Source organism: Eriocheir sinensis, chromosome 19 (genome assembly GCF_024679095.1).
Source record: "Eriocheir sinensis breed Jianghai 21 chromosome 19, ASM2467909v1, whole genome shotgun sequence".
NCBI classification, from domain to species: domain Eukaryota; kingdom Metazoa; phylum Arthropoda; class Malacostraca; order Decapoda; family Varunidae; genus Eriocheir; species Eriocheir sinensis.
In genome coordinates, this window is record NC_066527.1 from 12,498,674 (window position 1) to 12,524,968 (window position 26,295).

Consider the following 26,295-nt stretch of genomic DNA (forward strand, 5'->3'; position numbering starts at 1 on the left):
TCTTATTTTCATTTCTTTTCTGTACCTTTACCATCTCTTTTCCTTACTTCACCTACAAGTTCGGTCTTTTTGACACTTTTATCTAACTAACTATTTTCAACACTTCTCTGTACCTTTACCGTCTATTTTCCTTCCATCACATAGCACAAATTCGGTCTTTTTGCCACTTTTCCTTAACTAACAGCCCAGCTACCCTTAACACACACACACACACACACACCACCAGGAACACAAGAGGACATAGTAAAAAACTGAGGAAGGGAAGATGCTTGAGACATAAAGAAATATAGCTTCCCGCAAAGAAATATAGAGGTTTGGAACAGACTAAGTGAGGATGTAGTATCGGCGAGGAGTGTGCAAAGCTTTAAGGAAAAGTTGGATAAATGTAGATACGGAGACGGGACCACACGAGCGTAAAGCCCAGGCCCTGTAAAACTACAACTATAAGTAAATACAACTAGGTAAATACACACACATACGTGCGTATATTTTATGATTATGGCGACAATCGTAAATCATTTTAAGAGGAGGAGGAGAAAGTGGAGGAGGAAGAGGAGGAAGAGGTGAAGGAGGAGGAAGAAGAGGGGAAGAATGACACACACTACACGTAACAAACCGGTTTTGAGTACAACTATTTCTTTACGCTTCTCTTAGATTAATTTAGTATGACCTTTAAATACGCTGCTAGGCTGATCTTCTTTTCCTCGTTTTCCTTTTCCTCCTCCTCCTCCTCTTTATCATCATCATCTTCTTCCTCCTCGTCCTTGTTGTTTTCTTCGCCTTCAGTATTCTCATTCTCTTCCTCCTCCTGTTTTTTTTTCTTCTTTACTCTCGTTTATCTCGTTTTCCATGTTATCCTCCTCCTCCTCCTCCTCCTCCTCCTCCTCCTCCTCATCATCATCATCATCATCATCATCTCTTTCCTCCTCCTTCTTTTTTTGCTCCTCCTCCTCCTCCTCCTCCTCCTCCTCCTCCTCATCATCATCATCATCATCATCATCATCATCATCATCATCATCATCATCTCTTTCCTCCTCCTCCTTTTATGTTTCTTTGTTTTCCTCGCCTTCAATATTCTCATTCTCTTCCTCCTCCTGTTTTTTCTTTACTCACATTTATCTCGTTTTCCATGTTATCCTCCTCTTCCTCCTCCTCCTCCTTCTCCTCCTCCTCCTCCTCCTCCTCATCATCATCATCATCATCATCATCATCATCATCATCTCTTTCCTCCTTCTCCTTTTTTTGTTTCTTTGTTTTCTTCGCCTTCCATATCTTCATTTTCTTCCTTCTGTTTTTCTTTACTCTCATTTATCTGTTTTCCATGTTATCCTCCTCTTCCTCCTTCTCCTTCTTGATTTCTCCTTTTACTTCTCCTCCTCCTCCTACTTTTTTTCCTTTTCTTCGCCTTCCATATATTATCATTCTCTTTCTCCAGATTTTTCTATACTTTCATTTCCTAGTTTCCCATGTTCTCCTTCTCCTACTCCTCCTCGCTTGGAACGGCTTTACGCGTGGAACGGGTTCAAGAACAAATTCCTAGAGGTAGAGGTAACAACTGTCCCCATGAAGTCTAGGAGAACAAATAATGCCATAAGCCCACCATGGATTACTACCCAAGTTCGACGGGCGATAAATTTAAAGAAGAGAAATTACAACTTGCTAAAGGAAAACACTAATGAGGCCCGTGAACAGTACCATCAAAGCCTCAGAGCTTGCAGAACTCTCATGCGACAACGTAAACGCGTCTATGAAAAGCAAATTGCGCGCGAAGCCAAGTCCAACCCGAAAAAGGTTTTCACGTATACAGGAACCAAAAAGAAGACAAAAAGCAATATCAGTCCCCTAAAAGATGAAAGTGACGTACTAACACAGGACAGTAGACAAATGGTCGAAATTCTGAACAAAAACTTCGCGTCTGTGTTCACGGTCGAGAACAACCAGTCCATACCCGAGAGCCCTACGCCCCCGAGGGGGATAACGCCCCTATAAATTGGCACAATTGACGAACGGGATGTGCAAAAGTACCTAGACAAACTCGAGACAAATAAGTCAACCGGACCCGACGACTTGTCACCCAAGCTGCTCAAGGAACTCAAGCAGCAAACCCTCAAGCCACTCACCGCCATCTATAATCTGACACTACAACAAAACAAAGTTCTCGAAGACTGGAAGAAAGCGAACGTAACACCGATCTACAAAAAGGGAGACAAAAGCGTGGCCTTAACTACAGACCAATCAGCTTGACTTCAGTGGCGGGAAAAATTCTCGAGAAGATCATCAGAGACAAACTCGTTAAGTTTCTTGAAGACAACAACATCATTTCCGATGCTCAGCACGGTTCAGCAATAAGCGCTCATGCTTAACCAACTTACTGGACTTCTTCCAAGGTATCTATGAAAATTGGGATAATCATATCCCCAGTGATGTTATATATCTAGACTTTCAAAAAGCCTTTGACAAAGTGCCACATGAAAGACTCGTCAAGAAACTTAGGTCGGCGGGGTTAGGCGCCAATTTGACAGCGTGGGTAAAAGACTGGCTCTCTGGAAGAAAACAACGAGTTGTACTCAACGGACAGGCCTCCGAGTGGCTCCCGGTCACAGGTGGAGTGCCACAGGGGTCAGTGCTGGGACCCGTACTCTTCATTACAAATATCAGCGACCTAGAACTGGGATTAAAATCCACTCTTTCAAAATTTGCGGACGACACCAAGGTGGGTGGGAAGGCCCTCACGACGGCAGACTGCGAAATTATCCAGAGAGACCTGGACCAGATCACTCGGTGGTCAAAAAAATGGCAGATGTCCTTCAACACTACCAAGTGTAAAATAATGCATATCGGGTCCAGAAACAGCAACCACACATACCACATGTGTGGCGAACCACTACAGGTAGTGCAAGAGGAAACAGACCTCGGGGTCACCATCAGCAGTGACTTGAAACAAACAAAGCACTGCAAGTCCGCCTGTAAGAAAGCCATACAATGCTCGGGTTCAAAGCGAGGAACTTCGAAATACACGACGCCGGGAGTTATGTTATCCTTGTATAATTCGCTGGTAAGGCCCCACCTGGAATACGTCGTGCAATTCTGGTCTCCAAATTACAGGAAAGACATTGAATTACTTGAGAGTACAGCGCCGCGCCACGAAGATGATACCATCACTGAGGACGAAACCTTACGAAAAACGACTCGAGCGACTCAACCTATTCACGCTGGAAAAGAGACGACTACGGGGAGACATGATACAAGTCTTTAAGTACCTGAACAAGCTCAGCAACGTTGATCACTCCAAATCTTTACGCTACAAACTAACCCAAGGACAAGAATAAATGGAAAAACAATTCAAGCAAAGCGATGCAATACCGACATCGGCAGGAGTTATTTATCGAATAGAGTTGTTCGCCACTGGAACAGCCTTCCTGCAGAAGTAGTTAGCGCAGAGACAATCAACTCCTTCAAGAAACGCATTGATCGGCACTTTGCTGCATCGGGAGTGAACTGAATGTATCCAGGAGTAGGTACACAAGTGCTTTAATCCTTCCCGCAAGCCACTCCCGTGGCTGACGGATTGATAAATTCACTGAAAGCAGGCAGCCTTGTAATGAGCCAACAGGATTTCTGCTGCCTGCCCGTTCATGTTTCCTCCTCCTCCTCCTCCTCCTCCTCCTCCTCGTCCTCCTCCTCCTCCTTCTCCTCCTCCTCCTCCTCCTCCTTATATACCTCCACTACGGTAACTCCTCTCTTCCTTCTCCTTCTGAATTTAATAATCTCGTACCTCATATAACACACGTATTATCAAACGTTTGTGGCTCTTGTTACGAACGTTTTTCAAGGCCAGAGAGGAGCTACGGCGGGTTGTGATGAATGTTTGTCCCGTTCACGGCGCGGAAGTTTTGCTAAGCTACCCATGGAAACCCCGACAACTTCCGCGAGAGCCTTTGAAATAGACGGACTAAGCCTTCCAAGAGTAATAATATGGTCCTAACCTTTCTCCCCCCCCCCCCCCCCTTCACAGGTCAACCCGTGCATGCCCCGGACGTTCGGTGACGGCGTGATCCACAAGAGCCACTTCGATGCCATGGTGGACGGGCTCGACAACCTGCCCGAGCACGTGCCCAAGGAGCGCTCGGAGGTGGAGAACGAGATCGGGAGACTCATCGCCGAGCAGCTGGTGGAGAACGGCGCCACTCTGCAGATGGGTGAGTGAGGGGCAACGATGCCAGATTGTCGTACTCAGCCTCTTAAATTTACCAACTTCCGACCCAAAATCTGTCTCCTGGGCCCCAATAACGAGATTCATTTATATTTATCGTTAAAATAGTTAATTCCTGATGTTTCTTGGCAATAGTTAGGCGTCAAAAACCGGTAAATACTGTGTCCTGAGTACGATAATCTGGCAACGGTGGTGATGGGAGAGGGGGGGCAGTGTAGGTGAGGGTGGGGGAGGGGCGGGGGAGGGGGCGGGGGTCCTAAACTACCCCCTCCCCCATATTCATCAGTCTATCCAACTTCCATCTCCATCTGTCCATCACTCCATCCACCAACGCTCCATCTATCCACCAGTCGATCCACCACACATTATCTACCAGTTTATCGACCATATCTCCACCCAGGGGGGGGGCATGGAGTCTCGGGTTTGAAGCCACTAAACTGTCAGTCGACCATATTGTTCAAGCCGGAGATGAGTGGCCACATTGATGTACATCCATGAGCGGCCGGCCAGACCAAGTGTCCGCGTGTGACATTTCATGAGGGTTCGTGTGCAGACTGGCAGTACATGTTTGCCGCTTACAATTTTCTAACTTGTATTAGTAAAGGAGACCGCACATCTTGGTGATGAATTGTCCTCACCGCATTTCTTGGCGATCATGAACACATTACCGCGCTTCTTGGATATCATGTACAGTATTTTCTTACCTGTTACAGTATATTTACAGTAATAAATTACGAAGCTGATTCACAGACTTTGTCAGGTATAAGAATGGGAGTAATTTTGTCCAGTGTAGCACAAGCAGCAGTCACTCCATGGATGCGGTACTCCATGTTAGGCGCGCTGCACCCTCGTATTCGTACCTCACGGCTTGAACAATATGGCGGCCGATTTGACAGCTGAGACCACGAAAACTGGCTTCACTCACCACTTCAGCGCACTCGGCGCTGTGGGCCTCTCCACCCTTAATACCTCCATGTCTCCACCTATCCACCACTCAAACCAACAACTTTCTATTTATCCACCATTCTATCCACGATGCCTCCTACCCTACCTGTTTATCCACCAAGAAGCCGCCTAACCTCCACCCCTTTCCCAATCCGCCAATCCCTTCACCAAGTCTCCTTATCCACCAGTCCATTCACCAGCCCTTTATTTATCCTCCAAGCCTCCATCTCTCCACCAGACCATCCACTTACTCTCCGTCTTCTCATCAGTCCATCCTACCTCTTACTCTTCTTCCTACTTTCCTATTCAATCACTCCCTCACTCTCCCTCACTTTCCCTCCCTTTCCCTTACTGTCATTCACTCTTTCTCACAATCTTTCCCTTTCCCTCAATATCTCTCTCTAACATTCACTCTCCCCCACCACTTACTCTCCATCCTCCCTCCTATTCTTCTTCTTCTACTCCATTCTTTCCCATCTCTCCCTCAGCCTCCCTCACCATATCTCCCTCGCCCTCATTCTCCCTTATTATCTTTCACTCTCCCTCGCCATCTCTCCCTCTCCTTCCCACTCCCTCACTCTTCATCACTCCCTCACCATCTCTCCCTCTCCTTCCCACTCCCTCACTCTTCATCACTCCCTCACCATCTCTCCCTCTCCTTCCCACTCCCTCACTCTTCATCACTCCCTCACTATCTCTCCCTCACTCTTCATCACTCCCTCACTATCCCTCCCTCTCCTTCCCACTCCCTCCCTCTTCACTCCCTCTCCTTCCCACTCCCTCACTATCTCTACCTCACAGTTAATAATAATAATAATAATAATAATAATAATAATAATTTAGTTCCTCCCTCTTCCTCCCTGTCCCTCACTATTCCTCACGCTCCCTGATATTTCCTCACTCTCCCTCACCCTCACCCTCCCTCTCCCTCACTCCCTCCCTCTCCCTCAGGCATCGGCAACATCCCCGACGCGGTGCTGGCCTCCCTGAAGGGCCACAAGGACCTGGGCATCCACTCGGAGATGTTCAGCGACGGCGTGGTGGACCTGGTGGAGGCGGGCTGCGTCACCAACACGCACAAGGCATACCACCCGGGCAAGATTGTGGGCAGCTTCCTCGTCGGCACCAGGAAGCTCTTTGACTTCGTGGACAACAACCCCTTCGTCGGTGAGTGGAGGGAGGGAGGGAGGAAGGGAGGTAGAAGGGGAAGGCAGGTAATACGGGTAATAGTGGGAAGGAGGGCAGGAAGGTAGAGGGAAGGTTAGGTTAGGTTATAGGTAGGAAGGGAGGAAGGTTAGGTTAGGTTAGGTTAGGTTATAGGTAGGTAGGAAGGGAGGAAGGTTAGGTTAGGTTAGGTTAGGTTATAGGTAGGAAGGGAGGAAGGTTAGGTTAGGTTAGGTTAGGTTATAGGTAGGAAGGGAGGAAGGTTAGGTTAGGTTAGGTTAGGTTATAGGTAGGAAGGGAGGAAGATAAAAAAGGAAGGGAAAGAGAGGATTCGTACTTACGTATACTTGTAATAATTAATAGAGTCCAATGGCACAAAAGGGTTCAATTAAGGTGTTTTGAAAGTGTGGGTGAAGGTTTAGGTTTTGGTGCAGGACTGGGTGGTCGGCGGGAACAGACCCAGTAATAGGTATATGCTGGGGACATACGCCATAGCTGAACGTGAGGGTGCAGATTCGGGGTTGGTGCAGGACTGGGTGATCGGCGGGAACAGACCCAGTAATAAGTATATGCTGGGGACATACGCCATAGCTGAACATGAGGGTGCAGATTTGGGGTTGGTGCAGGACTAGGTGATCGACGGGAACAGGCCCAGTAATAGGTATATGCTGGGGACATACGCCATAGCTGAACATGAGGGTGCAGATTTGGGGTTGGTGCAGGACTGGGTGATCGGCGGGAACAGGCCCAGTAATAGGTATATGCTGGGGACATACGCCATAGCTGAACGTGAGGGTGCAGATTCGGGGTTGGTGGGCTGGGTGGTCGGCGGGAACAGGCCCAGTAATAGGTATATGCTGGGGACATACGCCATAGCTGAACGTGAGGGTGCAGATTCGGGGTTGGTGGAGGACTGGGTGGTCGACGGGAACAGACCCAGTAAAAGGTATGTGTTGGGGACATACGCCATAGTTGAACGTGAGGGTGCAGATTCGGGGTTGGTGGGCTGGGTGGTCGGCGGAAACAGAGCCAGTAAAAGGTATGTGTTGGGGACATACGCTATAGCTGAACGTGATGGTGCAGATTTGGGGTTGGTGCAGGACTGGGTGGTCGGCGGGAACAGGCCCAGTAAAAGGTATGTTTTGTGGACATACGCCATAGTTGAACGTGAGGGTGCAGATTCGGGGTTGGTGGGCTGGGTGGTCGGCGGAAACAGGCCCAGTAAAAGGTATATGCTGGGGACATACGCCATAGCTGAACGTGAGGGTGCAGATTCGGGGTTGGTGCAGGACTGGGTGGTCGGCGGGAACAGGCCCAGTAAAAGGTATGTGTTGGGGACATACACTACAGCTGAACGTGAGGGTGCAGATTTGGGGTTGGTGGACTGGATGGTCGACGGAAACAGAGCCAGTGAGTAGTGCAAACTGAAGCAGTCGAACAAGTCAGACTCAAGTTTAGGACGAAAAGGAATACTGGTCGCGGTTCGTAAAAAAAGAAAAAAAGCGGAACTCAACTACATGCCTTGAAAAAGAATAAAAACCGTAGTATACAAGATAAGGACTTTCTCAGGCGTATCTTGCCTCTTAGTAAGCAGGCAGTAGAGTTACATACGAGTTGTCATTTATAAGAAGGTAATTTAATCAACCTTGTGCCTTTAACTTTCACCGGCTGATAGGCTAGGCAATAAAATTCACCACCATAAATAAAATTCACCTGCGCCGCCAACGGGCTGGGCTCATCCATCAGGCCCCTCAAGAGAGTCTACCGGCGCTATAGGTACCAAATAACGGAAAAAAAAACAAACACAAACAACAAACCTCTTCATAACCATCAAATTTTAAATCCTTACAAGATTAAATACGACTACTTTGTTTTCCTTTTTATCGCACGTCACTCCAATAAAGACGATACCATTTCACTGGCGCGGTAATAAATAAACTAATCGCTGCCCTCCTCCTCCTCCTTGCAGTTATGTGTGACGTGTCCTTCGTGAACAGCATCCCCGTGATCGCTAAGAACCCGCGCGTCACCGCCATCAACTCCTGCATCGAGGTGGACCTGACTGGCCAGGTGGTGTCCGATTCTATAGGGACCCGGATGTACTCAGGTAAGAACATAACATTAAGGGTCTACTCGTATACAAGGCAGCTCCTGTAAACCTAACCCCATCTAACCTCACTATCCATGATTTTATACAAGGCAGCTCCTGTAAACCTAACCCCATCTAACCTCACTATCCATTATTTTATACAAGGCAGCTCCTGTAAACCTAACCCCACCTAACCTCACTATCCATTATTTTATACAAGGCAGCTCCTGTAAACCTAACCCCACCTAACCTCACTATCCATTATTTTATACAAGGCACCTCCTGTAAACCTAACCCCATCTAACCTCACTATCCATTATTACATACAAGGCAGCTCCTGTAAACCTAACCCCACCTAACCTCACTATCCATTATTTTATACAAGGCAGCTCCTGTAAACCTAACCCCATCTAACCTCACTATCCATTATTTTATACAAGGCAGCTCCTGTAAACCTAACCCCACCTAACCTCACTATCCATTATTTTATACAAGGCAGCTCCTGTAAACCTAACCCCATCTAACCTCACTATCCATTATTTTATACAAGGCACCTCCTGTAAACCTAACCCCACTTAACCTCACTATCCGTTATTTTATACAAGGCAGCTCCTGTAAACCTAACCCCACCTAACCTCGCTATCCATTATTTTATACAAGGCAGCTCCTGTAAACCTAACCCCACTTAACCTCACTATCCGTTATTTTATCTAACCTCTTTTTTAATGTATTTATCGTATTGGCACTCACAACATGACTACCAAGACTGTGACACTTATTCATCACTATGTTGGCGAACCAATTCTTGCCTACGTCTTCGTTGAATCTGAATTTATCCAACTTAAACCCATTACTACGTGTCCTGCCTGGCCCTCTAACACCAGAACCTTAATCCATCCATTTACAAATTTACAATCCATCCATTTACAAACCTCGATCAAGTCCCCTCGCACTCTTCGTCTTTCTAAAGAATGCAGATTCAAATGTTTAACTATCCTCACATGGCAAGTTTCTCAACCCGTGAGTCATTTTTGTCATCCTTCTCTGCACAGATTCTAACACCTTGATATCCATTCTATAGTAAGGTGAACAGAACTGAGCCACATAATCGAGATGAGGTCTCTCTAATACTGAATATAGTTTGCGAATGACCAGCGCTGCTATTACTTACGCTCCTTCAAATAATACTCAGTACCCTGTTTGTCCCGTTTATAGTCTGAATGCACTGAGTCCTTGGATGGTTCTCAAGGGATAACTAAAGTTTCTAAATCCATCTCACATCTATACCTCCTTCGTGAAGTATCATTTGAAGAATGATTCTGTGAAAGTTATTCATGCCTACACTCAAAATACTACTCGACATTGAACTCCAACTACCACTTCCCCCAATCATACAATCTGCCAAGTTCGTCCTACATAACACTGGCGTTTAAATCTGAGCCGATCTTTGTATCATCCGCAAACTTACTGACGTCACTACTAAGTCCTATTCCCAAATCACACCAGTGTACCCAATATCAAACCCTGTGGAACCCAAAAGGTACACAGATCTGTTACCATTGATTTGCACTCTTTGCTTCTTGCTGACCCAGTTCAACACTTCCCATCTATGCCGTGAGAATGCAATTTTAGTAACAGCCGGTGGTGAGGAACTTCAACAATCCGTTTACCCATCTATTAACCAACAACACACCTGACCAATTAACTCACAAATATTCTCATCTCTCAGGTGTGGGCGGCCAGGTGGACTTCATACGCGGGGCGGCTGTGAGTCGTGATGGCCTGGGCAAGCCTATCCTCGCCATGCCCTCCACTACCACCCGCGGGGAGTCCAAGATCGTGCCCTTCCTCAAACCAGGTGCGTGTGTCTAACATTTTGTGACCCATCACCACCCCCACCAACACCCTCCCTCCCCCTGCTTGCTGTCACTACACACACACACACACACACACACACACACACACACACACACACACCGTGTACCCATTTATTAACCAACAACACACTTGACCAATTAACTCACCGGCTTAGCGCGATACCGACACTTGCGAGAGCCATCAACACCTCCATGATGACATGACCCCTCCACCCCAACACACACACACACACCTCACTCCCATCAACGGTTCTTTCAAGAGGAGAGTATCGAGACAGCTCTCCTACCGAAATTAACCTCTTTATTGGCCACTCTTCTGAACTCTTGTTTTATAGTGGCAGTGTTTAGTGGGCTTTTTTTTCTCATTACGTATTACTTTTTTTTGCGCTTGAGCTGCTTCCCTTAATGTAAAAGAAAATGCACACCACCCACAACTCCACTAACACCCTCCCTCTCTCTTCTTGTTCCCTATATATTACTATCACAACACCCACCCACACACACCTCACTCCCACCAACCACAGACACACCCACCTACACCCCCACCCCCACTAACATCCTCCTTCTCCCCATTCACAGGTGGAGGCGTGGTCACTACCAGGGCCCATATACACTACTTGGTGACAGAGTACGGCATAGCTTACCTCTTCGGCAAGAACCTCCGCCAAAGGGCCTACCACCTTATCAACATCGCCCACCCCGACCACCGCGAGGACCTGGAAAAGGCGGCGTTTGAGAGACTACACTGTATGCCTTCACCCGACCTGTAAGAGGGAGGAGAAGAGGGCTACAGAAGGGGAGACTGAAAGAAGAAGTGAAGGGAGTGGAGGGAAAGGGAAACATAGGGAGAATAAACTAAATGCCATCATCAGACCTGTAGAAGGGAGAAGAGGGTCATGAGAAGGGTGATGGAGAGACTGAAAGAAGAGTGAAGAAGGGAGTGGAGGAAAGGGAAACATAGGGAGAATAAGGCCCCGTTCCATAGACTAAACTAAATGCCATCATCAGACCTGAAGAAGGGAGGAGAAGAGGGTTATGAGAAGGGTAATGTAGAGACTGAAGGAAGTACTGAAGAAGGGAGTGGATGGAAAGGGAAACATAGGGAGAATAAGGCCCAGTTCCATAGACTAAATTAAATGCCCTCATCAGACCTGTAGAAGGGAGGAGAAGAGTGTCATGAGAAGGGTGATGGAGAGACTGAAGGAAGTACTGAAGAAGGGAGTGGAGGGAAACAAGGAGAGTAAGGCTGTAGGTGTGTGTGTGGAACAATGTGTAGAAGTGGACAACAAGAGGACATGGACGGACAGTCAGAGATAAACGAGTAACAAGAAGAGTTAACAATGAAGATACACAAGACGCGGACAACAGGGCACGCGACGAGACACACACACCAACAAGACCCCGCTCTCAAGACTAAACTGCATCCCCTCAACCAACCAGTATCGGGGAGAAGATTGTAACAAAAGGCCTAATGGAGAGACTGAAAGAAGGACTGAAGAAGGGAATGGAGGGAAGAGTAACGTAGGGAGAGTAAGGCCCCGTTCCAGAGACTAAAGAAGAGACTAATGAAGAGACTGAAAGAGGGACCAAAGAAGGGAGGGGAGAAGGAAGGGAAGAGAAACACAAGGAGAGTAAGGCCCAGTTCTAAAGACTATACTGCATCCCTTCATCAAATCTGTCAGAGAGAGAAGAGAAGTGCTGAAGAAGAGTAATGAAGAGAAGTGATGAAGAAGAGTAATGAAGAAAAGTGCTGAAGAAGAGTAATGAAGAGAAGTGCTGAAGAAGAGTAATGAAGAGAAGTGATGAAGAAGAGGAATGAAGAGAAGTGCTGAAGAAGAGGAATGAAGAGAAGTGCTGAAGAAGAGGAATGAAGAGAAGTGCTGAAGAAGAGGAATGAAGAGAAGTGCTGAAGAAGAGGAATGAAGAGAAGTGCTGAAGAAGAGGAATGAAGAGAAGTGCTGAAGAAGAGTAATGAAGAGAAGTGCTGAAGAAGAGTAATGAAGAGAAGTGCTGAAGAAGAGTAATGAAGAGAAGTGCTGAAGAAGAGTAATGAAGAGAAGTGCTGAAGAAGAGGAATGAAGAGAAGTGCTGAAGAAGAGTAATGAAGAGAAGTGCTGAAGAAGAGTAATGAAGAGAAGTGCTGAAGAAGAGGAATGAAGAGAAGTGCTGAAGAAGAGGAATGAAGAGAAGTGCTGAAGAAGAGGAATGAAGAGAAGTGCTGAAGAAGAGTGAAGAAGTGCTGAAGAAGAGGAATGAAGAAGTGCTGAAGAAGAGGAATGAGAAGTGCTGAAGAAGAGTAATGAGAAGTGCTGAAGAAGAGGAATGAAGAGAAGTGCTGAAGAAGAGAGTAATGAAGAAGTGCTGAAGAAGAGGAAGGAAGAGAAGTGCTGAAGAATTGAAATGAAGAGAAGTGCTGAAGAAGAGGAATGAAGAGAAGTGCTGAAGAAGAGGAATGAAGAGAAGTGCTGAAGAAGAGTAATGAAGAGAAGTGCTGAAGAAGAGTAATGAAGAGAAGTGCTGAAGAAGAGTAATGAAGAGAAGTGCTGAAAAAGAGTAATGAAGAGAAGTGCTGAAGAAGAGTAATGAAGAGAAGTGCTGAAAAAGAGTAATGAAGAGAAGTGCTGAAGAAGAGTAATGAAGAGAAGTGTTGAAGAAGAGTAATGAAGAGAAGTGCTGAAGAAGAATGAAGAGTAACGAAGAGGAGTAATGAAGAGAACTGATGAAGAAGAATGAAGAGTAACGAAGAGGAGTAATGAAGAGAACTGATGAAGAAGAATGAAGAGTAACGAAGAGGAGTAATGAAGAGAACTGATGAAGAAGAATGAAGAGTAACGAAGAGAAGTAATGAAGAGAAGTGTTGAAGAAGAGTAATGAAGAGAAGTGCTGAAGAAGAATGAAGAGTAACGAAGAGGAGTAATGAAGAGAAGTGCTGAAGAAGAATGAAGAGTAACGAAGAGGAGTAATGAAGAGAACTGATGAAGAAGAATGAAGAGTAACGAAGAGGAGTAATGAAGAGAAGTGATGAAGAAGAATGAAGAGTAACGAAGAGAAGTAATGAAGAGAAGTGATGAAGAATGAAGAGAGGTGCTGAATAAAGTAATGAAGGAGAGGAATGAAGGGAAATGCTGAAGAAGTGGAATGAAGAGTATATGAAGAAGAATGAAGAGAAATGTTGAAGAAGAGAAATGCAGAGAAGTGCTGAAGAAAGAAGTGGAAGGAAGGCTAACTAACGAAGGAAGAGTAAGGCCCCGGAGAAAACAGACAGAGACAGAGAGTAATGATAAAACAATACGTAACGCGAATATCAGTACATCCTTAATAGCGTTAACAGCATAGTATTAGTTGTTAAGAACCATATATTATACATTTATCCATATACAACCGTTCGCCCAACCCATATTTTTTATAACGAAAGAAGAAAACTACTATTATCATGACTATTATTATTATTATTATTATTATTATTATTATTATTATCATTATCATTATTATTGTTCTAGTCACAAAACTGAGTCACTTATTTCCTAAATGTCTATGGACCAAAGACTTATTGTTTTGTTTATTTCCGAGATATGCTTAAAACCGAGTCACTATTTACTATTATTCTGATTCACACACACACACACACACACACACACACACAGCATAATCGCTCTATATAACTATCACGTAGGCTACCATCAGTACGTACAATCCAAAACTAGTATTTTTAACAACTATAATGTGTCCTGATACTCCCCTACTGCATCTATCTATCGTTATCTGTTTCTTCCCCGGGAGTTTACTGTGTGAGTGTTCGTGAGTATCCCTGTGGAGCACCTTAGCCTAGTCCGCCGCACGCTGCCTTAACGAACTTGTTGGTACTACGTAATGTTGCTTCAGTGTAGTGGGGTGGGGGGGGGGGGGGGGGGGGGGGGGTGGCGGGGGAGGAGGGGTGTAAAACAGACAGACACAGACAGAGACAGACAGACACGGACAGGCAACAGAGACAGATAGACAGAAAGAAAGGAAAAGAAAGACAGAATCAAAGAGAAAGAATGAAAGAAAGAAAGGAAAAGAATGTGTATGTGTGTGTGTGTGTGTGTGTGTGTGTGTGAGAGAGAGAGAGAGAGAGAGAGAGAGAGAGAGAGAGAGAGAGAGAGAGAGAGAGAGAGAGAGAGAGAGAGAGAGAGAGAGAGAGAGAGAGAGAGAGAGAGAGAGAGAGAGAGAGAGAGAGAGAGACAGACAGACAGACAGACAGACAGACAGAAAAAGAAAGAAAGAAAGAGAATATGTGGATGAGAGAGAGAGAGAGAGGGGGGGGGGGAGGGGGGAGGGAAGGTTCTCTTTATCGTATTTTCTCTTCAGTGTTGTTTTAGTGTTGAAATGAATCAAACGTTAAAAAAAGAAAACAAGTGAAATAAAAAAAAGGAAAATAAGAGAGGAAGAAGGGCTATTTTTTTGTTGTTGTTGTTCTTATGGTTGAAAAAGGAATGGAGTGGTCAAAGTGAGAATTATTATTGTTGTTATTATTACTGTTGTTTTTTTATCGTTTTTGTGATGTTCTCTTGTGATATTTTGGAGTTTGTGATAATGGTGATGATACTGTTCCGTCTTGGTGATGATGGTGACGCTGCTCTGTCCGCCGGTGAGATGTTGTGGTGATTCAAATGACTAATGATGTTATGATGTTGATGCCAAATATATAAATGATGGTGAATAAAGAAAGCAATATTTTGTTTTAGGGGTGTTTTTTACCTATTATTTTTTTAATATCTATTTTCTTTCTCTCTTGTATGTATTCCTGCAACTCTCATTCAGAAACTCTCTCTCTCTCTCTCTCTCTCTCTCTCTCTCTCTCTCTCTCTCTCTCTCTCTCTCACACACACACACAAACACACACACACACACACACACACACACCAGGGATGGAGTATTCATATTCTGTATTCGTATTCCAATACATTCGAATACCGTACTTGGGTGTATTCGTAATCGTATTCGTATTCGAATAATTACTGATAGAAATCAAAGTGTTCTCATTGGTATTCGAATACAAGGGAAAAATATTCGTATTCTGCAATTAATCTGACGAATACTTTAAAAAATTGTTATCAGAAATATCATCCGTTGTTCCTTACAACTCTTGCCTCCTGGACCGTACGTATGATAGGTGTGCTGTCCCTGTATTGAATACCGGCACCAGTCACATGTCATTGTTCGTGAGCTCATATTATTGTTGCAATGCTATACCCAGTTACATCAAGAAGATATTTTTCAATGAAACGTATTCATAAATGTATTCATGAATATTTTTTTAAAGTATTCGTATTTGTATTCGAATTCAGACCATTTCAGTGTATTCGAATTCACACACACACACACACACACACACGGCCCGGTAGCTCAGTGGATAGAGCGTCTGCCTCACAACCAGAAGGACCGGGGTTCGATTCCCCGGCCGGGTGAAGATAAGTTGGGTTTATCTTCTTTCACGTGTAGCCCCTGTTCACCTAGCAGTGAGTAGGTACGCGACGTCAGGCGAGGAGTTGTGACCTCGTTGTCGCGGTGTGTTGTGTGTGAGTGGTCTCAGCCCTACCCAAAGATCGGTACTATGAGCTCTGTGCTCTTCCGTAGGGGAACGGCTGGCTGTCTCGAGAGAGACCCGCAGCAGACCAAGAGGTGAATTACACACAAACACACACACACAAAGGATAATTAATAAAACACAGAAATACATACTTAATACAATGGAAACATTTATACATACATACAAATACGTGTATAATATATCTTAACAAACGAGACAGACAGACGCTGACACAGACAGACAGACAAACAGATAGACAGACAGACAGACGGACTCAACCCGTCAGTCAGTCAAAACTCAAATAAAGATTTAAAATAAACTACACTATAATAACAACGTAAGAATAGGACGTCATTTTGTGATTCTTTGTAACAGTAGTAGTAGTAGTAGTAGTAGTAGTAGTAGTAGTAGTAGTAGTAGAAATTAGTGGGAAGGAAAATAACATGGAAAAGAAGGTGTAGAGGAAGAGAAGAAGAGGTAGAGAAGAAGAAGAGGTAGAGAAGAAGAAGAAGATGAAGTACCCGGGGTTATCATACTAAAGCAAAGGTGGACTAGGAGGAGAAAGAGGAGGAGGAGGAGGAGGAAGAGGAGTTTTAGAAAGAGGAGGAAGATCATGAAGAGGAATAGCAAAAGGAGAAGGAGGAGGAGAACGAAAAAGAAGAACTGGTAGAAGAGGAGGAGGAGGAGAACGAAGAAGAAGAACTGGTAGAAGAGGAAGAGGAGTCATTTGTATCCAATGTAGGCGACAAAGGGCCTGGCATGGAGGAGGAGGAGGAGGAGGAGGAGCAGGAGGAGAATGAGGAGGAGGAAGAGGAGTCACTAGTATCTGAAGGGGATAGGAGGCCTGTTGTAGTCGTAGCCTGTGGGGGCGGGGGCGGGGGCCGGGCATGGAACACTGACGGAGATGACGGAGGTGACGGGCGGGGCCGCAATGGTGGAGGTCACGACGTTGACGACAGGTACAAGAACGGTGGTGACGACGGTGGTGACTCCTCCTGGTGCGGTGACGGTCATGGGGATGCGCTGGATCTCCGTGGTGGTGATGGTGACGGCCGGTGGTGGTGGCAGCGTGGAGGTGACACTCACCACCACTAGCCTGGCTTCCTCTACCACAGAAGTGACCGGGTTCTGCACCGTGATTGTCGCCGTCACCGTGTCTTCAATGTACTCCGTCGTCGTCTGCACCTCCGTCACCAGCTGCTGCTCCGTCTGCGTCACCACCTGCGTCTCCGTCACGGCCTCCGTCACCGTTCTCGTTACCAGCTGCGTCTCGACAGCCAGCTCTTCCGAGGCCACCACCACCGTTGACACCACCTCCGAGGTCACGGCCGGGAGCGTGGTGATGACGGTGCTGATGACGGTGCTGGTGACGGCGACGGTCTCGGTGACGCTGTTCCCTGGTATGACTTCGTAGGCCACCGAGCTCTCCGTCACCAGCTCCGGGACTGTTACGGTGACGGCGGGCAGCGTGATGGCCTCTTCGGTGGTGATGAGAGTGGTGTACGTGGTGGTGACGGCGAGTGGGACGGTGACGACGGAGTTGAGAGTCTCCACCACCGTCGTCTCCACTAGGCTAGTCTCCAGTTCGACTCTCGTGCTCGTCGCCACTTCGGTAACCACTTCGGTCTCGGTGACGGTGGCGGTGATGGTCTCAGCCGGCAGGGTGGTGGAGGAGGAGATGGTGGTGGTGTCCGTGGTGGTGTCCGTGGTGGTGACAGCCGTGGTGGTGTACTCCGTGGAGGTGACAGTCATGGTCATCACCTCACTGAACACCTCCGTCAGGGTTGTGGTGTCGAGTTCCGTTGATGTCACCACCACTGCCTCGCCCTCCTGCACCTCCGTCACCACCTCCATCACCACCACCTCGCTCGTTACGGTGGTTACGCTGGTGGCGCATCCAACCACGTCCAGCACCGGCCCCGTTCCCGAAGGTGTGGGTAGCAGGTAGGGAACGCCACCCCCCCAATCCGGGATCTCATTGAGGCTCGGCGAGGCATCTAGAAGGGGTAACTTGGCACCCCACACCACCTGCGCCAGCACCACCAGCACCACCACGGCACCCCGCATCTGGAGGAGGAGGGGGTGGGGGGGGAGGGGACGGAGAGGAGGAGGAGGTAATGATGTTGATTATTCCGATGGTAACACACACACACACACACACACACACACACACACACACACACACACACACCAGGCGTAACTCCTCATGGGTGGTGCTGAGATAGATAGATAGACAGATAAAGATAGATAGATAGATAGATAGAAAGAAAAAATAGTTGGAGGTCATCCTAGGCTAGAGGTCAGGTTATGAGTTATCCAAATCTGAAAGCTCTGGCGGGCCTGTTGTAACTGTAACCCCCGTGCTGGTTCTGCTGGTGTCCGCACGAGGCAGTCACCATCTGAGTCACCGTCACCACCTCCGGCGGCAGCGTCTCGGTCACCACCTCCACCATCACCGCCTCCTCCGTCACTGCCTCCGTCACCACTACCGGAGCGCCCGTGACCGTCACCAAGTCAGCCATCTCTATTGTGGTGGTGATGACGACGTCGGGGAGCGGCGGGACAGTCACCACTACGGTTTCGGTTGAGGTCACCAGCACTTCCTCTGTCACCAGCACCGGCACGTCCACCAGCAGCGTGGTGGTGGCGGTGATGACCGCCGTGTTGAGGTCAGTCGTGAGCACTGTGGTGGTGACGGCCTCGAAAGCGGTGGTGACGACCTGCTCCACCTCAACACTGCTAACGATGATGCTGGTTTCCTCCGTCACCACGCTATTCCGGGTCACCACTTCTGTACTGGTCACCACCTGGGTTGCCAGTACGGGCTCCGGGGTCACCACACTCACCAACTCACTGGTCAAGGCCGTTACGGAGGTCACTAATATCGTGCGATCGGCTTGTACCATTTCTTTGGTCACCACGATGACGGTGGTGGAGACGACGGGTACTGTGACAGCCGGCGGTGAATAGGTGGTGATGAGGGTGGTGACCTCGGTGGCCAAGTCAGTGACGTATATGGTATCGGTGACGGTGTCGATTGCCTCGCTGGTTATGGTGACCTGAACCAGCTCCTCCGTTAGACTAGTCACTACCTCCTCTTGCACCTCCGTGATGGTGACAGCATTGGTGATGACGGCCGTGGTGGTGATCGGCGGCGCGGCGGCAGTGGTCAGCTCGGTGAGGGTGGCCAGCGCGGCGGCCACCACGCGGTAGGTGCGCGTCACGGGGACGAGGACCTGGTGCTGCTCCATGGCCATGAAGGAGGACGTCACGCCCACCGTCTCCACCACCACGCCCGTCACCACGGCCACGCTGGTGCCGCCCGGCGCCACCACCGTCTCCGTCACCAGCAACGGCACCGTCACCACCTCCGTCTCAGTGCTGATGACCGCCTCGCAGGTCCCGCCAGGGGCAGGTACAGGATCCTGCTGCGGGGGTGGCGGCGGCCCTGGTGTTGGCGGCGGTGATGGCGGCGGTGCTGGTGATGGCGGTGAGGGCGGCGGCGGAGGCAGGTACCCGCCGTTCAGCCAGGCGTCATTCAGCTGTGAGGAGGCCGCCGTCGCCGCCAGCAGCAGCACCAGCAGGCTGCGCATCTGCAACGAGAACAACGCTGAGTGTGGGTGTGTGGGGGGCGTGGCGGGGGGCGCCGCCCCACACAGCCACCTCAGGTTGCTCCCGTGCATGAGCCTCCACCTGCTGCCGCTGTGCCGCCCCCCACGACACACACACACACACACACACACACACACACAAACACACACACACACACACACTCACGCATCGCCTGGGGTCAGTCACCAATGGTCAGGTCGGGCCGTTTTCTGTCGCCATCTCCTGGTGCTCCGTCCATCTGTCAGCGAATCAGCGATGGGACCAAAGCATGGCGAGGCGTTGACACAGGGCACCCTTTCACAACATCCGGCTTCTCGCCGTGGCTGTGCACGGTCCGGTGCCGTGAACTAAAGTCAACTGTGGAGACCTTCACACGGCACGTTCAAGGCGGATCTGCCTCCCGACGCCGGATATAATCATGCTCCGCCCGTTCATTGCCGTCTCGATATATATCGAGGCGGCAATGGCCCGGTCCCCTGACTGGCATGGCTGTCACCCACTAGTAATTCCACGCTAATCCACTGATTGACTTGCTATGAGCACGGAGTGACGACAGCAGACCCTGGCCAACTAACATCTCGCTGAGGAGAGACCAGTACTTCGGGAGAAGACGTTAAAGCACTACACGAGAGTTGTAATCTGGCTGCGTCTTTATGGAGGGAAGTGTGCAGTACAATGCGGTGTTCTCATGGTGTGTGCTCTTGTCTAAACACTGCAGCAACTCATCAAAAGTGTCCATGGACATAAAAAAGTAGTTGCTCAAAAGAATTCTGCAACATCCTCTCTCAATTCTTCATACAGGATAGCAATCATCCCCTCTCAATTCTTCATACAGGATAGCAATCATCCTCTCTCAATTCTTCATACAGGATAGCAATCATCCTCTCTCAATTCTTCATACAGGATAGCAAATGCAGCCTGAGTATCTCTCTGTTCGTTGAGAGGTTGTCTCCAGTGGATTCTGCCTTTTCCTTTTCCTTAAATGCAAGAGCTACAGGACTTTCAGAAGTTGCCTGCGATCCATCTGTTTCCGTTGTAGGAACACACCGATGAACTTTTAATTTATCTAGTCAAGGTCCACGCCGGCAGGGAGCCGGGTCCACGGGGTGACTGGAGAGTGTGAAAGAGGCATTATGGTGTTGCACCAAAGGCCAGAGGGACCCACGTGTGGGAGAAGGTGGAGGAGCAAGAAAAAAATAAAGGGACTCAAATGCAGCAAGTAGAGAGGGAGAGTGGCATTCCATTCAAACCCCCTACAATGGAGGAACAGACTATAATTGTCCCGCGCCTGACACACACCAGCGGCGGCGCGGGGACTTTTGTTTTGCAAGGCTGTGCGGAGGGTCGGCTTGCTGCGGGGGACCGAGCCGCGTCAAGAGGCGCCAACAATAGTGTCTAGAGATGAATGGAAGGATGAGGAGATGTTGAGGGAGACTTAACCCAGAGAGTCACCCTTGCCGCCACACACACACACACACACACACACACACACACACACACACACACACACACACACACACACACATGCAAACACACACACACAGAGAGAGAGAGAGAGAGAGAGAGAGAGAGAGAGAGAGAGAGAGAGAGAGAGAGAGAGAGAGAGAGAGAGAGAGAGAGAGAGAGAGAGAGAGAGAGAGAGAGAGAGAGAGAGAGAGAGAGAGAGAGAGAGAGAGAGAGAGAGAGAGAGAGAGAGAGAGAGAGAGAGAGAGAGAGAGAGAGAGAGAGAGAGAGAGAGAGAGAGAGAGAGAGACGTTTCGTAACGCATCTCTGAGTCAACGTTTGCATGCTAAGAAGGGAGGAGGGGGAGAGAGAGGGGGGGAGGGAGGGAGGGAGGGAGGAAAGGAGTGAAGAAGAGAGGGGTGAAAGGTCAAGTAGGTACGTTTTCTCTCCCCTCAGTGGCGTAACGGAGGAGAAAGGTGGAGGGGAGGAGTGACGGGGAGGGAGGGAAGGAAGCAGATGGGAACGGTATGGGAGGGAGGAAAGTGAGGAAAGAGATGGAGAGGATGATACCATAGGAGGAGGAAGGAAGGAAAAGAAGGAAGGAGGAAGTGAGGAGGGGGGATCTAGGGGCTGGAGGGAAGGAAGGAGAGAGGGAGAGAGGGAAGGGAGGAAGGGAGGAAACTGAGGAAGGAGATGGAGAGGCTGAAAACGTATAGAATGACGGAAGAAGGAAGAGAAGGAAGGAAAAGAGGGAAGGAGGAAGAAGAGAGGAAGGGGAAATATAGGGGATGGAGGGAAGGAAGGAGGGAGGGAGGGAGGGAGGGAGGAAATTGAAGAAGGATATGGATAAATTAATAGCGTATGGAATGAGGGAAGAAGAAAGAGAAAGAAGGAAAAAGGGAAGAAGGAAGAAGGGAAGGAGATGGAGAGGCTGATAACGTAGGAAAAGGGGAGAAAGGAAAAGAAGGAAGAAAAAGAGGGAAGGAGGAAGAAGAGAGGAAAGGAAACCTAGGAGAGGAAGGGAGGGATGGAGGAAAGGAGGAAAGTGAGGAAAGAGATAAAGAGGCTGCAAACGTGTGGAATGAAGGAAGAAGGAAGAGAAGGAAGGAAAAGAAGGAGAAAGGAAGAAGAGAGGAAGGAGAAATCTTGAGGAGGAAGGGAAGGGAGGAGGAAGGGAGAGAGGAAAGAGAGGGAGAGGTTGATAACGTAGGAATGAGGAAGGAAGAGAAGGAAAGAGGGAAGGAGGAAGAAGAGAGGATGGGAAGGAAGGAGAAAGGGAGGGTGGGAAGAAAGGAGGGAGGGAAGGAAGAGGGAAGAAAGAGATGGAGAGGCTGAAAACGTATGGAATGAAGGAAGAAGGAAGGAAAAGAAGGAGAAAGGAAGAAGAGAGGAAGGGGAAATCTTGAGGAGGAAGGGAAGGGAGGAGGAAGGGAGAGAGGAAAGAGAGGGAGAGGTTGATAACGTAGGAATGAGGGAAGGAAGAGAAGGAAGGAAAGAGGGAAGGAGGAAGAAGAGAGAAAGGGGAAATCTTGGGGATGGAGGGAAGGAAGGAGAGAGGGAGGGAGGGAAGAAAGGAAGGAGGGAGGGAAGAGGGAGGAAAGAGATGGAGAGGCTGAAAACGTATGGAATGAAGGAAGAAGGAAGAGAAGGAAGGAAGAGAAGGAAGGAGGAAGAAGAGAGAAGGGAAATCTAGGGAAGGAAGGGAAGGAGGGAGGGAGGGATAGAGGATAGGAGGGAAAGGAAAAAGGGAAGGAATAGATAGACAGATATTGAGAGAGAGAGAGAGAGAGAGAGAGAGAGAGAGAGAGAGAGAGAGAGAGAGAGAGAGAGAGAGAGAGAGAGAGAGAGAGAGAGAGAGAGAGAGAGAGAGAGAGAGAGAGAGAGAGAATGAAGGAAAATAGAGAAGAGAGGAAAGGGAAAGGAAAAATGGGAAGTAGGAATGGACGGGTGGAAGGAAGGACGACGGAGGGAAAGAGAGAGGGACGGAGGTAGGGAGAGAAGGGAGGGAGGGAGGGAGGAGACAAGGGGAGAGGAAACAGACTTAACAAAGCGTCTTGCAAAACCTTAAACGCTGCCTCTTCAAAACAACAACAACAGCAACAACAACAACAGAAGTAGTAGTAGTAGTAGTAGTAGTAGTAGTAGTAGTAGTAGTAGTAGTAGTAGAGTAATGGTAGTAGTAGTGGAAGTAGCAGGGACATACTGATTTCCGAACCCCTTGGCGGAGGTCTCGGGGTGTGGCAGTGACCAGCACATTCATGACACTAATAAGAGAATCCATCACCGACTGCCCGCCCAACCACACAGTAGCACGTACAGGAGCCACACAAATACATTATTATTATTATTATTATTATTATTATTATTATTATTATTATTATTATTATTATTATTATTATCATCATTATTATTATCATTATTATTATTATTATTGAGATCCATGAAAACGCATCAAGGGGAAACAAAACTAAATGATATATACCCAAAGAGAGTTCCCTTGAAGAGCAGAAAGGGATATGAAAAAAGAAAGACTCAATGACAGTAGAGAGAGTAGAATACAGAATGGGAATGGAACAGGGGAGCAACATAAGCATTACAACATGGAGACGGTAAACTCCTCCAAGCCGACTCGCCCTCCAGGTTCAGAAAACGTTCATCTAAGGAAACAACGATAAGCCAGACAACGGCCTACACACGGCGGCTCTTGAGAACGGCGGGTTATTCAACAACTCACCTACCGTCCATCAATTTATTTAAACTCCACCAAAAACCTTTCAATCGTTTTTGTATCAACTACATCATCAGCTAAATTTATTCCGCTCCTCCAATACTATGTCCTTAGAGAGAGGAGGGGGAGAGAGAGGGAGGGAGGGAGGGAGGGAAGAAGAGAGGGGTGAAAGGTCCTATATTCCCCTTCTTTTACTGCTACTACTATTCCTGCTACTATACTATCACTACTACTACTACTACTACTACTACTACTACTACTACTACTATTGTTACTATTCTTACCCCTTCCTGATCTTGAACATGTCCACTTTTAACAATTACCACGAGTCATAATTTTTTCCTTTTTCTCTCTCACTGTAATTGGTGTAAACTCCTCAAAGTCTAACCTGTTCTTACTACAAATAATCCTCCCTTCCCCTCCCCTTCAGCTGCATATTTGGTGGGTGGGAAGAAGGGGGGAGGTATGGGGAGGGAGGGGCGAAAGGGAGGGAGGGAAGGGGTGTAAGGGAGGGAGGTACAATGGAGGAATGAGTGAAAGTGAGCTGGAGAAGAAATGGTAAGTGAGTAGAGCTAATGAGGCCATTCATAAGGCAGCTCAGGTGACGAAAGGTAAGTCTCTCTCTCAAATAAAAATAGCCCTGTTGACTTATTTCGCTATCAATATGGTTGACATCAATATCACAATCAGTTATCCAATCCGTCAATCAGTCACAATCAAACAATACATCAGTCAATCAATAAAAAAACATCACTTAACTAATCACTATATAAAGTACATAACCAAAGACGTGACCTTGTTGACTTATTTCGCCATCATTGAGTGGCATACCAATCAGTCACCCAATCAATCAGTCAATCTGTCAGTCAATCACACAATCAAACAATATATCAGTCAATCAATCATTCAGTCTGTCAGTTAATCACACCATCGATCAATATATCAGTCAATCAATCATTCAGTCTGTCAGTTAATCACACCATCGATCAATATATCAGTCAATCAATCATTCAGTCTGTCAGTCAATCACACCATCCATCAATATATCAGTCAATCAATCATTCAGTCTGTCAGTCAAGCACACCATCTATCAATATATCAGTCAGTCAATTATTCAGTCTGTCAGTCAACCACACAATCAATATATCAGTCAATCAGTCATTCAATCTGTCAGTCAACCACACAATCAATATATCAGTCAATACCGTACATCAATCAATAAAAAAACAATAATGAATACGGGAATATGTAACAGATAGAGCGAAATTCATGAATGTGAGGACGGTAAATAACTGACATAGCGACCGACTGAGTGACTTCATTAACTGGGTGACTGGTTGACTAACTGGCTGACAAGTGGATTAACCAACAGACTTTTCCGTGAGTGACATAACTAAATGAAACACTGAGCAATTGACTGAATGTTTGACTGACTGACAGAAAGATGAAAAAATATATAAAATGAATCTGGAAATATAGACGTAATAATAATAATAAGAAGAAGAAAAATAAGAAGAAGAAGAAGAAGAAAAAGAAGAAGAAGAAGAAGAAGAAGAAGAAGAAGAAGAAAAATAAGAAGAAGAAGAAGAAGAAGAAGAAGAAGAAGAAGAAGAAGAAGAAGAAGAAGAAGAAGAAGAAGAAGAAGAAGAAGAAGAAGAAGAAGAAGAAGAAGAAGATGAAGAATAATAAGATAAAGAAGAAGAAACAGAAGACGAAAAGGAAGATGATAATAATGATGATGATAAGAAGAAAAAAAAAGAAGAAAAGAAGAAAAAGAACAAGAACAAAAAGAAAAAGAACAAAAACAAGATGATGATGATGATGATAAAAAAAAACGAAAAAAAGGATAAAACTAAATAATCAAACACAACAGGAGACAAAATCCCACCTTGTATCACTCCTGAGGTACACACACACACAAACAAAAGTACACACACAGGTACACACAAAGATGGCGCTTAAGTGTGTGTGTGCGCCAGTGAACGTGTGTGCGTGCGTGCGTGTGTCTGTATGTGTGTGCACGCTACCACCGCTGGTTTAGCAATGCGTGTATGGCTGGTCCTCCACGCCTTATATATGTGTGTGTGTGTGTGTGTGTGTGTGTGTGTGTGTGTGTGTGTGTAGTCAAGATGCTCCCTTGTCAGACCACTTTTCTCTCTTCCTCCCTCCCACCTTGCCTCTCCCTCCCTCCCTCCCTTCTTCCTTTCACCCTCCCTCCCTCTCCCTCCCTCCCTTCTTCCTTCCACCCTCCCTTTCTCTCACCCTCCTCCCCTCTCCTTTCATACTTACGTTCTCTTTTTTCGTTTTACTTCTATCGCTCCCTCCCTCCCCCCTCCGCTTTTCTCCCTCCCTTCCTCCCTCCCTCCCTTCCTTCACTTTCTTTCAGGTTTTTGAAGATGTTCACGTCTTGCTCGTCTTCACTGGCAGTTGCATATATTTGTTTGTCTTATCATACTATTGAATTATTATTATTATTATTATTATTATTATTATTATTATTATTATTATTATTATTATTATTATTATTATTATTATTATTATTATTATTATCATTATTATTATTATCACTGTTGATTCTTGCGATGACGATAGTGATGATGGTGATATGGTTAACATGCTACTGGGTGGAAAACGAAAACACACACACACACACAC

The 26,295-nt window shown here is 47.0% G+C and overlaps 2 protein-coding genes across 11 annotated transcripts in view; one reads left to right on the plus strand and one right to left on the minus strand.

Moving 5' to 3' along the window:
* The window catches only part of LOC127000702 (4-hydroxybutyrate coenzyme A transferase-like), a 54,004-nt gene extending 40,073 nt beyond the window's left edge, over positions 1-13,931 (plus strand). For 2 of the 9 annotated variants that reach the window (XM_050864710.1, XM_050864707.1), the window contains exons 5-9: positions 4,016-4,199; positions 6,110-6,325; positions 8,292-8,429; positions 10,141-10,269; positions 10,868-11,349. In XM_050864710.1, coding sequence (XP_050720667.1) covers positions 4,016-4,199; positions 6,110-6,325; positions 8,292-8,429; positions 10,141-10,269; positions 10,868-11,058 — 858 coding nt within the window. In that variant the 3' untranslated portion in view covers positions 11,059-11,349. Of the gene's footprint in view, positions 1-4,015; positions 4,200-6,109; positions 6,326-8,291; positions 8,430-10,140; positions 10,270-10,867; positions 12,525-13,071 lie in introns of those variants that run through there. The other 7 variants (XR_007754455.1, XR_007754456.1, XM_050864706.1 and 4 more) reach the window with 7 other exon arrangements.
* A 2,692-nt stretch (positions 13,932-16,623) lies between these two features.
* On the minus strand, positions 16,624-25,696 carry LOC127000703 (uncharacterized). 2 transcript variants are annotated; one of them, XM_050864715.1, is made up of 2 exons: positions 25,529-25,695; positions 16,624-17,924 (listed from the first exon to the last, which is right to left on the minus strand). In XM_050864715.1, the coding sequence occupies exon 2, from the start codon at positions 17,922-17,924 to the stop codon at positions 16,677-16,679; it is 1,248 nt and encodes a 415-aa protein (XP_050720672.1). In that variant the 5' UTR covers positions 25,529-25,695; the 3' UTR covers positions 16,624-16,676. The 2 variants fall into 2 exon arrangements, with proteins under 2 accessions (XP_050720672.1, XP_050720671.1); XM_050864714.1 differs by having other exon boundaries at positions 17,923-19,450; positions 25,529-25,696.
* Positions 25,697-26,295: the final 599 nt, after the last annotated feature.

Bases quoted from the DNA above. Each gene is read 5' to 3' on its own strand.
- LOC127000703 (XM_050864714.1), bottom strand. From the start codon at position 19,450: ATGCGCAGCCTGCTGGTGCTGCTGCTGGCGGCGACGGCGGCCTCCTCA.